At 39.5% G+C, this 19,003-nt stretch overlaps 1 protein-coding gene across 1 annotated transcript; it reads left to right on the top strand.

Annotated features, from left to right (window-relative positions):
• Nucleotides 1-5,216: 5,216 nt before the first annotated feature.
• Nucleotides 5,217-9,967, top strand: LOC113023280 (uncharacterized). Its single transcript, XM_026169306.1, has 4 exons — nucleotides 5,217-5,650; nucleotides 8,333-8,476; nucleotides 8,704-8,765; nucleotides 9,176-9,967. Exons 1-4 carry the CDS (start codon nucleotides 5,260-5,262, stop codon nucleotides 9,236-9,238), a joined length of 660 nt encoding a protein of 219 aa, XP_026025091.1. The 5' UTR covers nucleotides 5,217-5,259; the 3' UTR covers nucleotides 9,239-9,967.
• The last annotated feature ends 9,036 nt before the right edge of the window (nucleotides 9,968-19,003 follow it).

Genomic DNA, 19,003 nt, shown 5'->3' with positions numbered 1-19,003 from the left:
CTATGTGGCCAGAAGTGTGATAATATAATTTATTTTGTGTAATAAACGACTGCAAGGATAGATGATTACAACAAATAGATGACTAATACATAAAAGTAATACATAGATGAATAATGATGATGAGTTAAGATGCGTAATCATGGGAACAAGCGGGTTTTCAAACGGGAGCAGCTGATTAGCATTAGAAAAGCTGAAATAATACCTCAGCTGAAGCCAATTGTACTAAATGCACTAAATGTGCACTGTTACAAGAATATTTTTCTTTCTATTGTTTTCTATTATTTTAAGTTAAGCAGGACAGAGTTCTTTTAAAGAAAGATTTACTTATATTCTCAAAAGTTAAGCATGACAGGCTTCTGTTTAAGAAAGAGACCTGTTTTATGTGTTAATGTTGTCATTTTGAGCTAAAAATAAATGGCTAAATGATCATTTGTTTCACATGTGTTCATATCACAAAGAATACACATCTACTTAAATCAAATTCAAGTCAAAGGGTTAAAAAAAATAATTTCACACACAAAAAAAGAGCTAGAAAATTCACCACACTGGGAAGGGTGAAGACAACTGGGTCGCCCGGCCCTGGCCACGAGGTGTCCCTTATTTATTTTTCAGGGAGTTGGCAACCCTAGCCCCGCTACCTGTAGACCAGTCTTTAGTCCAGTGAGCCACTCATCTACACCCTCAGCCAGAGGTCGATACACCTGCTGGTCCCACATCAGTCACCGCTGGAGGGTCAGAGGGGCTGCTTCTGCCATCATCTCATCTGTCTGCAGCTGCTACACCACGGCCCTTTCACCTACCTGCAACCACTACACCACAATCGTCTCCTCCACCTGCAGCTGCAGTGCCACGTGGACCTGCTTAAACCAAGCTGGAGGTCAGCAAGCCAAAGGGACCCCCGCGTCCATGCGCCCTCCACTTCGTCCACGTCCAGCGCGCCCTCCACATCGTCCATGTCCAGCACGTCCAACGCGTCTAGCATGCCCTCCACGGCCAGCACATCGGGGATCATGGGCCATTCTACACTCTCACTCACCAGAGCTGCACCGCCGCCAGACCCGTGGCAGACCGCCAGAGCCGCAACATCGTCGCCGCCACTGGGCCCGTGGGAGGCCACCTGAGCCGCAACAACGTTGCCACCGGACCCATAGCAGACCGACGGAGCTGCCATGCTGCTGCCGCTGGACCTGTGGCCGCCCACCAGAGCTGCAACACCGCTGCCAGTTCCATGTTACTGTGGTCACTGGACCCGAGGTAGGCTGCCTGAACTTTGTTTGGGGGACTGTTGTGACACTGCTGCTGGAGCCGCAGCTGGTGTTTTGCAATGTTTTGCAACTCTGCTTGCCAGACGATTTTTGTTTTGTTTGTTGAGTAAGACAGGAGTAAGACCAGGAGAAAACATCACTCTCTACTGTGACTGTAAATCATCAGTTGGAAGCTACATAGTGTGATACAGAAACTGCTCTCATGATAAGCAGCTTTCCCTTGTACTGAAAACCTGGCTTGACTGGACTCCTGGCCAACATTTAAATGATGACCATGTTTTTCAGTCACTTTCTGAATCCAATTCCTAATTTCATTTGATATGATGAGGGCATCTGTTTTTATATGAGCAGCATGTGACGCCTGCTGTACCTAAATCACTGAATGAAGAGCAACCATTGTGTTGCATTGTCACAGGAATATGCGTGTATTCATTTGGTGATTTCTTAAATGTAAAAATTTTATTATACTTGATTCTAATCTGCTGCTGAGTCTCCTACTCTGATGAAAATGCAGATAGCACAGAACACACATCACGATAAATCGACTTTGATCTGTGGCAAACCATTCGTCTCTTGTCCTGTTTTATGACATTGTTGCATTTGACTGGTATATTTTTATGCCCTTTCATTTTAACCTACAAGCATAATTTTCTGTGGAAGAACATGGATAATGTGTTGATAGGAGTTATGTGACAGATATGACCCAAGAATTAGATCCGCGGATCAATCATAGATGAGTTTCATACGCCTGTGCTGGGAAACCATGGGTTAATTTAGAGAGCCGATAACGAGCTTTGTGTGACCATTTATCCTGGTCCCAGTGTTAGGGTCAGTGATTCCAGATAACAGAAAGATATCCTGGATATGCTGAATTTCCTACTTGGTATACAGGGCTCTAAAGTAGCATCTACCAAGTCAGGTACAATTAAACCTAACAGTTAGTACATGACAGAAAACCAATGTTATCTCTTTTATTAAAGATTATGCGTGTATACACAGTTCATGCTGATTATTGAACAAAAAAACAAAAACAAAGATGAGATATTAATAGGATGTATTTGCTCTCTCCCTTAAACATGTTTTTAATGTTAGTTTTAATTCAAAATTTGGACTGAAACAACTATGACACATACGAATGTCAGGAGACAAAGACCTGACAGTTATAACCTCAGTAAATAAAGTCAGTGTTCTACCTCTGAGAGGTGGCAGTCAGCGGGGGTTTATGCAAGTTGTCTTCTGGGAGCTGTGCTTTTTCAGCGGTATAACAACTCGACTGTTTGTGAAGCAAACTAGTCTATTACATGCTTTGCTGTGATACCGGGCTGGGCAGACCTCTCCGAAATCATGTAAGCACTTTGGCAAATAGGCTCTTTCTTGACAAACCGACCAGATATCTGAAGATTAAACCACTAAATTCTGCTAAAGAAATATTAAAAGTGTATTTGGTGACACACAAACAGGGTATTTCAAATTATAGTTTAGTTTTTCATATGTCCATTGTTGGTGTTGAGAAATGCCCACTGAAACAGTGGTTTTCACTCGATCAGGTTTTAACCCTTCCCCCTTTGATCGGTGGGAGTGACAGATAAACACAACTCATGAACACAGCCGCAGGGCCAGGAGTGCCAAATGAATTAAATAAATACATCAATAAATAAGTAAATGTGTCAATAACTAATGTTACGAAATCAGTTTTACCCCGTTACTTTTATTCGTCGAAACTTCCAGAGATGCCACCGGAACTCAGTAGTCATTTCACAAAACCTTTATTCATCTTTATTCATCTTCATTTAAGCATGCACTTCTAGAAGGGAAGACGAGGCCGGTGTGTCCCTCTGCAAAAAATCTTCACTCCTTTGTCTGTGAAACACAGTTTTGTAGGGGCGAGCCTATCATAAAACCCCCCACGGTGTGCTGCAAACTCTGTCTGTGTTTATGTGCACGAGCACATGAATGCCTACATGTGCGCATTCCCACGTGTCTATGTGAGTGCTCGTTTGTGACTGTGTACGCATACCTGTGTGTATGTGTGTGCACATGAGTGAGTGTGCGCGTGGATGTGTGTGCATGACAGTTAAAACACTGTGGGTGTAGGTGACTCCCTAGGTCATAAAACCCATCTCCCTTCCAGACCACAGTTATCCAGTTACAAATGTTGAGACCCCCACCCAAACATTCTCTGGGGAATTTCCACTCAGCATTAACTCCTCTCTGTTTTACTTTCACAGTTCAAGTGGGGGAGGGGTCTCCTACAATCTACTCCTAAGTTCACGACACAGTGACGCCTTTATTACATTGAGGGCAGTGTCAATGTCTCTACAATAGTTCTACATTCTATGATAACACATTTCTAAACTCTAAAATAAGCTAAACATTCCTACACTAACTAATTAAAGCTATTTAAAGTGCGTGTTCTCAACGATATGGTCTGCAATTTGTTGCAATCCACTTGGCACTGTGTGAGTCAATATCTCCGAGGTAGCCTTACTGAGTCCCCGGTGCTCCGTGAGTGGTTTGTCCTTACCTTTGTGCATAATACTTTACGTCAGTCGACTGCTCCATTTTGTTATTTTTTTAATACTCAAATTTCCCATTGAGAGGGCCAATGTGCGTTTATCATCTTCCAAATTGAGTTGATTGGTTCAGCTGTCCGTCACCACCAGATCAACTGCCCATTTGCACATGTGCGAAGGTAACTCTACTTGGACAAACTGCCCGAAATGCGTTGACAGAAACATTTCAGGGATATTTTGAGTCATTCTGCACTCGAGATACGTTAATAGCGTTACATTTTTTTTATCGCATTAATCGTGATGACGGCTTAATTAGGAAGTATTTTTTGTACCAGCACTTTCAAGATTACCTTTTTTATTTTTCCAAGAAATGATATTTGAAAGAAGTTGTAAACATTTTCCTTGTGTCCTTAAAGTCAAGATTGACCATCATACAGGCTCTGTCTCATGCTGCAGAATGACAGAGATCATCCAGTGTAGTGTTATTCAAAGAAACGTAATCAACACCAAGTGAATTACAGGAGCATCAAGAAACCTCAGCATTACTTTTCATACTGCAGTGTTTTGAAGGGTATTTTGATTCAGGCACCGCCCAAGTTACTCACACTGCCCATAGTCCCCTGATATTCCTATCTTGCATAGATAATATCAATCAAAGGCTTATGCACTGGTCATTATTGCTGCCAAATTTTAACACTGAGTTACCGCCTAAAGGGAACCAATAACATAGTGATAGACACTCTGTTTCAGGGAGGCTCTTAAAGCAAAAATGTAATATTCATTTTTTCATTCTGTTTGTGCTCTCCAGCTTTGCTAATGTGGAAAAATTTCCCTTATTTATAACCCAATAGAGAGCAACTTCTTCAGATTTCATTGATATAAAACAAGGTTAAATAATATTCTTGCATGACCAGAAAGTTTAGGTTTGTATAAATATTTAAAATGCATTTATAAATTGATTTCAATAAAAGTTTTCAATAAAGGGTAAGGCTTATTCATTTTATTTTATAGGTTGTGTGTGTTTTGTTGTTTTCTTTCTTTCTTTTGTTTTTGTTTTGTTTTTTCATTTTCTTTGTTTTTGGAAAATTAGCTTTCAGGTTACCATCATAACTTCACTTGGTGTTGCACCTATAGAAAACAACCACGAAGAAATGTTCCATTCAGCAGGCCAATCACAACTCACATTTCCTTTAACGGAAAATGTTCATGTGTCATGACATCTGTTAATAGGACGTGTTGCTGTCTTCTAACTCCAAGTTATCGTCATTAGACATGGACGGGGTGCATGCATTTCTGGTTGTTCTTTTCGGTAAATCGTCTAAACATTTTGAAGATATCCATTTTGGTCCCATTTTAACAATGAGCATTTTTTCATTCTGAATTTTTTTTTTTTAAATGTGCATATGTGAACATTTTTTTGTTTCTATCTTCCAGGAGCTTTATCTTCGAGTCAAGATCTGAGAAATGAATCAGTGATAGAGATGAGAGTGAGACCAGGAGAAAACATCACTCTCTACTGTGATTGTAAATCATCAGTTGGAGTATACATAGTGTGGTACAGGAATTGTTCTCATGAGAAGCAGCCTTCCCTGGTATTAAAAACCAGGCTGGATCAGAGATATGGTGCCCCACACTCAGATTATCAGTCTACTTTCTTCCATCTCCTGAATCCATTTCCTGATTTTCATCTGGTAAAGAACAATTTCTCTCAATCTTATGACCTGCTGATCACAAACATCACTGAGACTGATGAAGGCCTTTACTACTGCGGAACTGAAGAGCTCAAGGTTAAGGATGAAGAAAAAATTATCCAAAGATATGTGCGCACATATAGTAATATCACAACAAAGATCCTGCTTCATAAGGATTCTGGTGAGTCTTGCATTATCTGTGCACTGTTTTTTAGCCCTTTGAAAAACTAACCACAGTAAGAAGATATGATCCTACATTATGATGCATTTTAAAATGGACAGTTTGATTGTTTAGTAGATAGTAGGTGAATGATTATGATGATTTGCATGCCACCAGAATAAATTTAAAATGAAACAAGAAAGATGCAATTTTTTTTAATTTTTTGACAAACGGAGTTGTAAATGAAATGCAAATTTTTTATGTTTTCTTTGTGGTGTTTTAACACTTTCCGTCCCTCAGAATGCTTTGCTTGGCCTTAAATAAAGCTGTCTTAAGCTTTTGCCAGTAAGCAAACTGCATTCTAAACTGAAATCAAGTCAATGACGTGGCCATTACTAAATATTTTATTTATTTATTTATTCGTTTTACTTCTTTAAAACAAGCTAGATGCTGTTACAGCACATTCTGGGTTATCCTCTATAATATCAACTACATCTGTAAAAAGCCCTCATCTTTGTGGCTAAAAGATGAGCCTGGTGTCAGAATGTAGGTAAAAATGAGAACATTTATACTGTACAACTTCGTCTGAAGTTTTAAAGCACATATCTTGCAAAGTTATATGATCTTTTGTACTCTAATTTCTACTTTGTTATGATAATTCATAGGCAATTAGTTTTACTATTGAAACTATCATATATAGTAATGTTCAATGCTGGCAGTAGAGCAACAGAACAAAAAATAAACTTGAGCTTCAGATTTTGAGATTACTTAAAAACTGTTTTTCTTGCAACTTTGGTTGCAATTTTTTAGAGGAGCTAATATGTTTATTTCGAACATAAAATTTTTATATCACTTGCTCCTATATTTAAAAGTTGTATTTTGTGTTGTGATTCACTGTCCACAACCTAAATAGCATTTGGCTTAATCTGAGCTGAAAGCAGTTGAGATTTTGGTGAGGTCTGATGCAAAAATTCACAGAGGGTTCCTGCATTTGTTTGGATTTTCACTCATTCACACAGGGTCAAAATTATATGTACAGGTTCAAATATGTACAGTGGTGGCTGTGACACATTAAAAAATAACACATTACTGTAATCACATTATATTTTCCAGTAACATTTTACTGTACAAATTCAATAATGCAGCACATTACAGTTACAATTATGTTGTCACTTGCGTTACAAAGGTTCATTCATTTGCTGTGCGGCAGAAACCATTTGCACATTGTTAAAATCAGGTGATTTCAGTTCATGTCTGAGAGGAGAAAATTGGTGGAGCAGTACAGCAATACAGCTTTTGAGGAGTGGACATTAATTACATTTTTATTGCACAAAAGGACACAAGCACGATGGTCAAGCGGAAACAGCTTCCAGGACAGAAACAACCACATTATACTGCTAACACAACATTAACTCTTTGCAAGCATCTACATACACAACATGCTAACACAAAGCTAGACAAGAACTGAGAGAAATTTTAAAGCTGAGAACAAACTGACTGATCTTCAACAGGGACAAAAAACAGTGATGAGCATTGAGGCTAATAGTCACCATTTCTACCTGTTCATGTTTCTAAAGTAGAATGACTGTGTCGATCATTTTCAAGTTTCTTTGAGCTGGTTTTAATCTTTGCTTTGTGTTGTCAGGTTAGTGTTCCTATCTAAAAACTGAAAGAAATATTGTACGTGTGTCCCCATTAAGATCGAGATTTGTGTTGGTACATGGGGCTGTAGCCTACATTAGCTGGTTATTATCAAACGATGTGTTTCAGGTCATTTTATGGAGTAATGACTAACTTAATGTAACATATGAGTAGTGTAACAAATAATTTTTCCTGGCAAGTAATTATGCAAAGCATAGCATTACTTTTAAGTAAAGTAACAAGTAATGTATTAAAAAGAGGTGCTGAAGGTTCTACAATGTCTTTGAACCCGATAAAGTCAAGGCATATTAATGTCTCATTAGTGATCACAACTGACTACATTTGGTAGTTTCTTTTTGCAAACATAACAATTTGTGCAATAATTATAACCATAATAATTTATTTGTTAGCAATCTTTGGATTGACCAAACTCAGAACAATGGGAAAGTCCAAGGAACTAAGTGAAGACCTAAGAAAGAGAATTGTATAAGTTGGGAAGGTCTCTTGGAGACCTTTCTAAATGACTGTAGAGTCCAAGATTATCAGTTGAGACAATTATAAATAAGTGCAACTTATTTGGATGTTGCCATTTTGCCAAGGAAGAAGACCCAGACAAACCCTGAAATAAGAGGAATCTGGTTAAGATGTTCAGGGGCAATTCAGTGCTCAAACATGCCATGAACTGAAAACTCCTCAAATGCCAGCATCACTTCCCACAGTGAATTGAGTTTTACATTGCCATGGACTGAGAGGGTGTTGACCAGTAAAGAAGTCCCTGCTCCAAAATCGACATCTTCAAGCTCGACTGACATATGCAGCTGCCTATGATGAGTTTATGTGAACCACAACTGTAGAAAGTATATCCCTCTACACGTCAGAATCATTAGGTTTATGTGACATATTCACAAACAGAACTGGACAGTGTGCACTATTTCTTACATGTGATGCCATATGCATGGATCAAGAATTTTAATTGTTTCATTCCAGAGTTTCAAAATTGTCACAGTTTCTTGTATCATCAGTCTACACAATGAGCTAACCTCGATAACTTCTGTTTTTCAGGTTCAAGTGAGAACCGCTGTTTTACAGCTTCAAGTGAGCACCATCATGAAACTTGTTGGATTCTACTTTATTCCTTGTGTCCAGCTTTTGCTGTTATCTCATCACTTCTCTCTTCTCTTTTGATTTATTACTGTCAGAAGACAAGTAAGTCCTCAACGTTTAATTTGTCTACCAAATTATTTTTCATCTCTTTATTTCCGTGCTCATTTTGCCATCATGATTAAATTAAGTTTTTGTCTCTAAAATTGAAATATTTTCACTTTCTCTATAATTCTGATATTATAATTTTACTATGATTTTTCCTTTGATCTGGTTATAGTTGTTTTCTTTTGGTGTACTGAATTATAATAACACTATGTTAATTTCTATAGCTAAGACACCTCAGGATGATGAGAAAAGATACAGCAAAAGAGTACAGAAAAGATGGAATGAGGTAATTAAGAACTTTCATCAGTCTTTACATGTACTGATATTTAATATTTATAATACCGTATTTTCTGCACTATAAGGCGCACTTAAAATCCTAATTTTCTCAAAAATCGACAGTGCGCCTTATAATCCGGTGCGCCTTATGTATGAATTCTTCTTCATCTGTTAATTAGCATTAGATTTTTTAACATGAGCGCATATGGATGTATCATGTCTATCCCCATTCTTTTAATGATATATGCTACTCAAGCAGAACGTGTCTATTTTAAAAATTGTTTTAAAATCATTTTTAACTAGTACTCACTATTAAGTTTTCTTAACTAAATAAAAAAAACTATTTTGAAATTTCATGAACTAATTGATTGTAATAGCAGTGATAATTCTAAATAACAAATGTCGTATTGTTTTTTTTAGGATGAAGACTTATGTTTAACACAAGTGTTGTTCTGGGCTCAGGATGGATATAAACATCAATAAACAAGATGAAGAAAACAGTGGGAATTTTCCACATTTTCACAGAAAAATTAAAATCCCAGTGTATTACTTAATAGTTGTGACTTGCCAGTCTTATTGTCATGGTCCGGAGTCTGGTGATTCCATGTTTGTGTTTTTTGATTATTAATATTCTTTAGTTAGTTTCTGCTTTTCTTTAATGATTTTAAGATCTTAGGTTTTGTCATTGTGCCTCTCTTGTGTCTCACGTCTTGTCAAGTTATGTTTTCATGTTTGTGCTTCTCATGGTTTTCTTGTCAAGTCTGTTTCTCCATGCCTGACTTGTCTTTCCTATTTTACTTTGATAGTCTTGTGTCCTGTGTTCAGTGTTTTGAGTTCTGATTCCCCCTTGTCTCATTATGACAGATTAGTCCCAATTGTGTTTCCCTCCTGTTTCCCATTCCCTCATTACTCCCTTGTGTATTTAAACCATGTGTTTTCTTCTGTCCTTTGTTGTGTTGAACACCCTCGTTGCTGTGTGTCTCCTCTGTGCACCTGACAATTCCTAGTTTTCTGCTCTTGGTTTGTTTTCTAGTTTTGAGTTTCTTGTTTCTAGTTCCCAGTTAGTCTTTGTATTAGATGTCTGAGTTATCCCCAGCAAATAAAGCTGCCATTTTGAGTTCAAACTTTTGCTTGAGTCCTGTGTTTGGGTCCTCATCCTGCCTGCCACACAGCCGCACGTGACGGTTTTGCAGTTTTAGCTTCTATCTTCTTTTTTGCTGCTTTTCATTTCAATGAATTGTGAAGTGGCAGCACGGTGGCACAGTGGTTAGCACTGTTGCCGCACAGCAAGAAGGTCCTGAGTTCAATTCCACCATCAGGCCAGGGTCTTTCTGTGAGGAGTTTGCATGTTCTCCCCGTGTTTGCGTGGGTTCTCTCCGGGTACTCCAGCTTCCTCCCACTGTCCAAAGACATGCACTTAGTGGGGATAGGTTAATTGGTTAATCCAAATTGCCCATAGGTGTGAATGTGAGTGCGAATGGTTGTCTGTCCCTGTGTGTTGGCCCTGCGACAGAAACCTGCGACTGCAACCTGTCCAGGGTGTACCCCGCCTCTCGCCCTATGACAGCTGGGATAGGCTCCAGCACCCCCCGCGAACCTGAAAAGGATAAGCGGATGCGAATGGATGGATGAATTGTGAAGTGTTAAAAAAAATAGTTGTAGTTGTTAATGTTCACACATCCAGAAACTATAATATAGTCAGTTTTTTTTATTGTATACTCTTGCATATTGATTGTAATGGACTGCAGTACTTAATATTTGGGGAAAAAACCTTTACAAATTACAAAAAAATGTCTGCCTGTCAGATAAGTATTTTTCTGGTCAGAATATGTATTAATGAAATGTCATTACAAAATAAATTTTCTTTGTCGTCCATTGTTTTCTTTCTTTGTATGTTTTTTTTGTTTTGTTTTTTTGTCTTTTAAACCTCAGGGGACTCTCATGTTTCCTCAAATCCTCTCACCGAGGTTTCCTAGACTGTTTCTCTACAACAGGTTGCTTTTCTGCAACTCTGGGCAGCCTAGGCAGAGTCCTGCCACTACACAAATAATATAATGGATTGCATTTATATAGTGCTTTTCAGGACCCCTCAAAGCGCTTTACAATACCACTATTCATTCACTCACACATTCACACACTGGTGAAGGCAGACTGACAGAGGCGAGGCTGCCATATTGCGCCATCGGCCCCTCTGGCCATCACCAGTAGGCGGTAGGTGAAGTGTCTTGCCCAAGGACACAACGACCGAGACTGTCCGAGCCAGGGCTCAAACCGGCAACCTTCCGATTACAAAACAAACACCCAACTCTTAAGCCACGATCACCCACTATATACACACACACAGATACCAAAAGAGGAGAGGCAGAAAACTATAAGGTGGAGTGAAAAAAAAAAGGAAATTGGCAGGTCCACATGGATATCAAAACATCTTTCTTCATTACTAGTTATGTAATTCATTTACTCAAATTGAATTGTTATTGCAACTATACAATAAAAATAGCATATTTTAAAGATGAAAAATCAATACTTTTCCTTAACAAAACTTGCAACTTTGGTCCCAAAGTTTGTGGTTATGAGGTTGAGAATGTAGATTGACCAGTAACTCGACAGTATCATTACTAAGCTCAGCTCTCTGTTACCACAACAGACAGGACACTTTCTGTATCACTGTTAACACTGCACCAATCAGTCTGTTAATTTCCTGATCAACTCTCCTTTGAAATATGAACAAGACCCAATAATACTTAAACTCCACAATTTGTTCCTGACCCACATTAGGTACTCCACCTTTTACTGGCTGAGAAGCATAGCATGGATGTGCTAATTCTCCTCCCAACAAGTTCACACTGATCTTCTAACCCCACCACGTACACACTGGGGTTGATGCATCAAATTGTGTGACTGAAGCCAAATGCTACCTTATCAAAGTTGGTTGCCTGTCCACTTTATGTAGTCTGGCAGTTACACTGCATGTTTCCCATCCAACATTAGTTTAACTATTTAGACACTGCTGGTACCACCACTTAACACTTACAATCTATTTTCAAAATATCTGATATTTCTACCCTGATTTTGGTAACATAAATCCACAGTGTTTAACATGATATACATTTACATCTCATTCTTTTCTCTTGTTGATTTCTTCTTGTGCGTATTTCAAACAGCTACATTACATTCACTTTCATGTCACAAGATAATAGAGCTCACAAACCACAACCATTTTGTATGTGAGCAGCAGGCTTACAGCAAAACCACAGAAACAAACAACCCAAACAACGAATACAACAGACCAGTGGTGGTGGTCCAATGCATTTGTGCACCCCTCTTTTTTTCAGTCTTCATTCTTTATTTTTAGAAGCCACATGCATATGATGCCGAAAACACACACAAAACTGATTTCCGAGCAGAGGGATGCAGTCAGTTGTTTCAAATACAGATATTTGGTGCGCCTGCTTGCTGCTGCTGCTCATACACAACACAAAGGGGAGGGAGTGGGCTGCTTCCCATGCACATTTAATTCATAATGTTGTAAATCCAAGCCCACTATGTATTAATTACAGTGGGATGCAAAAGTTTGGGCAACCTTGTTAATAGTCATTATTTTCTTATATAAATCGTTGGCTGTTACAATAAAAAATGTCAGTTAAATATATCATATAGGAGATACACACAGTGATATTTGAGAAGTGAAATGAAGTTTATTGGATTTACAGAAAGTGTGCAATAATTGTTTAAACAAAATCAGGCAGGTGCATAAATTTGGGCACAACAAAAAAAGAAATGAAATCAGTATTTAGTAGATCCGCCTTTTGCAGAAATTACAGCCTCCAAACGCTTCCTGTAGGTTTCAATGAGAGTCTGGATTGTGGTTGAAGGTATTTTGGGCCATTCCTCTTTACAAAACATCTCCAGTTCATTCAGGTTTGATGGCTTCCGAGCATGGACAGCTCTCTTTAACTCACACCACAGGTTTTCAATAATATTCAGGTCTGGGCTGAGATGGCCATTCCAGAACGTTGTACTTGTTCCTCTGCATGAATGCCTTAGTGGATTTTGAGCAGTGTTTTTGGGGCGTTGTCTTGTTGAAAGATCCAGCCCCGTTGCAGCTTCAGCTTTGTCACTGATTCCTGGACATTGGTCTCCAGAATTTGCTGATACTGAATGGAATCCATGTATCCCCCAACTTTGACAAGATTCCCAGTCCCTGCACTGGCCACACAGCCCCACAGCATGGTGGAACCACCACCATATTTTACTGTAGGTAGCAGATGTTTTTCTTGGAATGCTGTGTTCTTTTTCCTCCATGCATAACGCCCCTTGTTAAGCCCAGATAACTCAATCTTAGTTTCATCAGTCCACAGCACCTTATTCCAGAATGATGCTGGCTTGTCCAAATGTGCTTTAGTATACCTCAAGAGGCTCTGTTTGTGCTGTAGGCGGAGAAAAGGCTTCCTCTGCATCACTCTCACGTACAGCATTTCCTTGTGTAAAGTGCACCGAATGGTTGAACGATGCACAGTGACTCCATCTGCTGCAAGATGATGTTGTAGGTCTTTGGTGCTGGTCTGTGGATCGACTCTGAATGTTCTGACCATTCGTCACTTCTGTCTATCCGAGATTTTTCTTGGTCTGCCACTTCCAGCCTTAACTTGAACTGAGCCTGTGGTCTTCCATTTTCTCAATATGTTCCTAACTGTGGAAACAGACAGCTTGAATCTCTGAGACAGCTTTCTGTATCCTTCCCCTAAACTATAATGGTGAACAATCTTTGTCTTCAGGTCATTTGAGAGTTGTTTTGAGACCCCCATGTTGCTACTCTTCAGAGAAAATTAAAAGAGGAGGGAAACTTAAAATTGACCCCCTTAAATACTCTTTCTCATGATTGGATTCACCTGTGTATGTAAGTCAGGGGTCACTGAGCTTACCAAGCTATTTGAGTTCCAATAATTAGTTCTAAAGGTTTTGGAATCAATAAAATGACAACAGTGCCCAAATTTATGCATCTGCCTGATTTTGTTTAAACAATTATTGCACAATTTCTGTAAATCAGAAATCTAATGTGTTCTCAGCTTGTTATACTTCTAGACAAAGGGGAGTAGCAATTTTAATACATAAAAATTTTAATTTCACAGTACTCGATACAGTTATAGATACAGAGGGCAGATTCTTAATCATTAAAATATCTATACTTGATAAAAAGCTATGTATTGTAAGTGTATATGGTCCAAATGTTGATGATCCCTCATTCTTTCATGTTTTTTTCAGTGCACTCTCTGAACACTTAGATGGCACACTTGTTCTTGGAGGCGACCTCAACCTTGGATTAAATGAAGACATGGATAGGCTCAATACAGCAGGAACTCAGCGTAATTGGCAGTCCACAAATATAATCAAACGGTATATGAGCGACTTTGGTCTTTGTGATGCATGGCGCTCCCTTCACCCCACCAGTAAGGAATATACTTTTTTCTCACATGTTCATCACTCCTACTCTCGTCTGGATTATTTTTTGGTCAGCAGCTCACTGCTGAGCGACATTTCAGACACTGAGATTCACCCTATAGCTGTCAGCGATCATGCTCCTGTATCTTTAACACTAATGCACAAGAATAACACTACGCCAGGTAAAAACTGGAGATTGAATACATCACTGCTTAAAGATGAAGACTTTATTAAATATTTTTAAAAAGGAATGGACTTTATATTTAGACTTTAATGACACTCCCGGAACATCAGCTTCTGTTCTATGAGAAGCAGGGAAAGCTGTGATGAGAGGTAAAATAATTTCTTTCTCATCACATGAAAAGAAAGAAGAAAACAAAAATATTCAGGAATTAGAAAAAACCATCAAATCCCTTTAAGAAGCCTACGTGTCACACCAAGATCAGGAAACATTGAGCAAAATACGCAAAACAAAACTAGAATGAAATGAGATAATTAATAAAAAATAAAAAAAAATTCTTAGTACAAAGACTACGCTTACAAAATTATGAACATGGTAATAAATCTGGTCAATTTCTAACGAACCAGCTAAAAATAAATAAAGAAAAAACAACTATATGTGCTGTTCAAGATTTATCTGGGAACACATGATATGACCCGGAAAAAATAAACAACATTTTCAGGGATTTCTATAAAACTTAGTATTTGTCAATATAAAATTGTACTTAGTAGTCAGTATAAGCTTTTAATGATATAAGTTTGCATATGATAGAATACTGCATGATGACCTTTTTATGACTTAGTCTGTTGTCCACTACAAGACTTGTTTTATAAATTCTTTCTCACAGCAATAATAGCTGAACAAGCTGTTATTATTTCACTCCTGCCAGGAAGAGGAGAGCTGGACACTCTTATCTGCACTCCCTAACAAGAAGAGGGGCCACGTCCTTCAGAATCACACACACACACACACACACACACACACACACACACATACACATACATACGCACTAACATTCTTCTGTCTATGAATAGATGTATTCACTGTTGTATTATTTTTGTATATAAATAAAGACAAGTGCAGGAACAGAGCGCACATCACAGGGCCCCCACTCTGGTGTGAGCGTTCTGTGATCGCCCTTGCAAGTAAAAGCTGCAGCGTCTGTGTGTGTCTTCACTCTTAGACTCTCAGCTGAAGAAGTGTCATTTAGAATAAATCTCTTGACATTTATTCACCACAAATAAACCCATCTAAAAACGAAACTGATCAGTTTTTGAACAACATAACGCTTCCAAAATTATTAGACACTCAAGCAATGGCACTGGATTCGCCACTGACGCCAGGTGAACTCCAGGAAGCCTTGATAAGTGTGCCCAATAATAAAGCTCCAGGTCCAGACGGCTTTCCTGCAGAATTCTACAAAGAATTGTAATTAATTCATTAATTCATCCTGACCAAACTGGTTTCATAAAAGGTAGGCACTCATCAACAAATACACGTAGATTACTTAATTTGATGGACTACTCATACAGTAAAAACATCGAAACTACAATATTTTCTTTAGATTCAGAAAAAGCGTTTGACGGAGTTAACTGGAAATTTCTATTTGCAACTTTACACAAATGTGGTTTTGGTGGACGGGGCTATACAATTCCCCAACAGCTTGTGTCAAAACAATAGTGATGTGTCGGTTGCAAACGAAATGGCTCTTAGAGCCGGGTCTTTGACATGAACGACGCGAGCCGGCTCCTTATCGCGAGCCATGGTTTGTTTTTTTTCTTTCTCTCACCCTCTCTCTCTCGCACTTTTTTCCCACTTCACTCCGCATGCGAGCCTTGTGCTTTGTGCTGGGCAGAGGGGGGAGGGGCGGTAGTTACACTCTCAGTAGCACAGGAACAGAACAGGAGGGAGAGAGAGAGAAAGAGAGCCAGGGACAACAACGTCACATTAGAAAGGTATAGTAATCATCCACAACTATTTTCAGTTGCGGATGATAAAGGATTCAGAAAGTTTATTCATGCAGGTCCATATGACAGAGAATATGAATCTTCTTTTTGTTTTCATATTTTAATTTATATTTAATTGTGTTGTGGTTTGCAGCATTTTGTGTTATTTCATTTTAAAAGGAAAAAGCTAAAAATTTAAATAGTTGAAAGTTGAACTGTGACTAGTTGGTTTTTGTGTTATATGATTTATTTATTACATGTTATGTGGAGTGAATAAATAAAAGTATATTTATGGTGGCCCCTAGAGACAAAACACGTAAAAACTTCAAAACACGTACAAACCCTGAAGCACGTACAAACTCCAAAACACGTAAAAACTCCAAAGCAAGTACAAAACACAACAGAAGTGCTCCAGGATGCTAGGCCCAGTGTTGAGCTTTTGTTACCTAGAGGCTACACAAGCCAGCAAGTACCAACGACCGGATTTGGTGTGTGGTAGTAACAGGTAAATGAAAATTTTTTTTTAATTTTTTGAATATGTATATGAGTGCTTGTGTATAAATACACAAACAATACACATATGCTTTCAATCTTGTAATATAAGTGATCTAGGTAGCTCTGCTTTGGAAGTTCAGTTAACGCTAGAAATGTGTTTTGGAGTTTGTATGTGCTTTGTCTCTAGGGGCCACTGTATATATTTATATATAAACATATATAAATAAAACCACTTTTTTTTACATTAGTAATTCCTTTTGTGCATAATTTTATATTATTGTTAATAATAAATTAATTAAAGCAACAAAACAACCTGAAGAGCTGGTTCTTTTTAGTGATCCGAGCCGAAAGAGCCGGAAATCCCATCACTACAAAACAAATGACCAGACATCCTCCAGCTTCTGTCTCCTGAGGGGCACCAGGCAGGGATGCCCACTCTCCCCTTGACTGTTTGCAATTTTTATTGAACCACTAGCAGCAGCAATTAGACAGAATACAGTAATTAAGGGCATAAAATGCAAGAACGTGGAACATAAAATCAGCCTTTATGCGGATGATGTGTTACTTTTAAAGAAAGTAGAAGGCGATCTGGCTAGATGCAAAGGTCTAACCATATCACTCATGGGAAGGGTTGCCACTATAAAAATGATGGTCTTACTAAAAATAAATTATTTATTTTCAATGATCCCAACTAAACCTCCTGGGTTTTATGTGGCTCCCCACACCCTCTAGCAGATCATTACATGAAGGAACCTTTTAAATACAAGCGCGCTCATACTCACAAGTGTGCTCACAGACACAAACTCACAGACACAAACTACACCCTTTTTGGCTCCTACCTCAAAGCACACTATGCGCTGTCGATTCTACGTGCTGCACAATAATATTCAATATTTAGTATTTACTGTTATATTCACATAGATCATCGCGATGATGTTGTTTATTATATTGCTCTATCTTTTTGCTTTTTTTCTCTTTTTCTTTCTTAGCAGGTGATCCAGGTGATTGATATATGTATTTTTTGTCTGTTTGTTTTGTTGGTTTTTGCCCTTTATCACCGTTCCTCTTCTCCGCTGTTTTTCTTTCCCTCTTTCTTTCTCCCTTTTCTTTCGCCCAGTCATGTCTGTCCCATATGTGTAGCAAGTGAAAATAAAATAAAATAAACAATAAAAGCAAAGGTGAATCAAATAGACCAATATGGCAAGGCCGGGATGGTCCATTTGGTAAAGTAAATCCATTGGGCATCTTTCTTTGCCTTTAGACAATAATTCTGATGGCAAAAGAACCAAACGGGACAGGCGGGGGGGGGGGAATTAAAAAATAAATAAATAAATAAAAGGTAGACTGCAACATCAGCAGAATACTTTCATGAAAGCTACAGCCCAAAATAATGCAACACTGAAAGCTAGCTTTGTTGTGGCTGGAGAAATGGCCCAAGTTTCAAGTATTTCTTGGAGGGTGCATTTTTTAGGTGCTGCATGCCAGGATCTTGGGGGTGGGCATGATACACGGAGTCCAAAGTACCATCAGGGTGTACACCCCACCCCTGGCATCGTTGCCCACCTCTCAATTTTAAATACACGTAGACATTGAGGGCTAGCAGGAGGGACCATGCGCTTACCTGCTGCTCTCTGGCAGGTAGCTCCAAGCCCTCCTGGGTTTTAAATGCACCTTAGAACACACATGCATCAACACTACAATGAGCGGGTGGAGGGAGGTTTGGAGTCTTCTCTCACCCCCATTCTCTGCGACCTGCTGGAGCAGGGGGGCTAGGACTAGGAGGAGGAGTTGGCCGTCCGACTGCGGTCTGGAGTGTGGAGCCTTCCTGCTGCTGCGGAGTCGGGGCGGTCTGCCTCCCCCCACCGCAGGGAAAAGGGAAACACCACCTGGGTCTGAGTGCAGTTCCCCCCTCCAGGGGCGGGGGCACCTAGACCCGGTTTGTAGAGTACGCTTGGGGAGTGTGATCGTGTGTACAACGTCTCTTTATGTCTGTCTCCACGTTGGTTGAGTGTGGAGTAAGTGCATATGAGAGCATGAGGGTGGGAATGGATGTTTGTATCTGTGTGTGCCTGTATGTCTGTGTCTATATGTCAGGTTGGGTGTCAGGCGCCACCTCTCTGGGGACATCTCAGGCCCTCCAAGGTTTGGAGGCCTATCTCCCCCTACCACCACTTCCCCTGCCAGTGGCGGACTCCCTCAGACATCGGTGCGTTGGTGGTTCTTTGTGTCCGGGGATGGGCGTCCAGGTACACACCGGCTCACTCCTTGGTGGCCTGGAGCCTGGGGCTCGCTCGGGCCACTTCGGAGGTGGGGTGCCCCCGGCCTCTCGGCCTGGGGCTCGGTCACTCAGGCGCAGCTGAGTGA

The sequence above is a fragment of the Astatotilapia calliptera genome, chromosome 6 (assembly GCF_900246225.1).
Source record: "Astatotilapia calliptera chromosome 6, fAstCal1.2, whole genome shotgun sequence".
NCBI classification, from domain to species: Eukaryota; Metazoa; Chordata; class Actinopteri; order Cichliformes; family Cichlidae; genus Astatotilapia; species Astatotilapia calliptera.
This window is presented reverse-complemented; position numbering and strand designations above follow the sequence as displayed.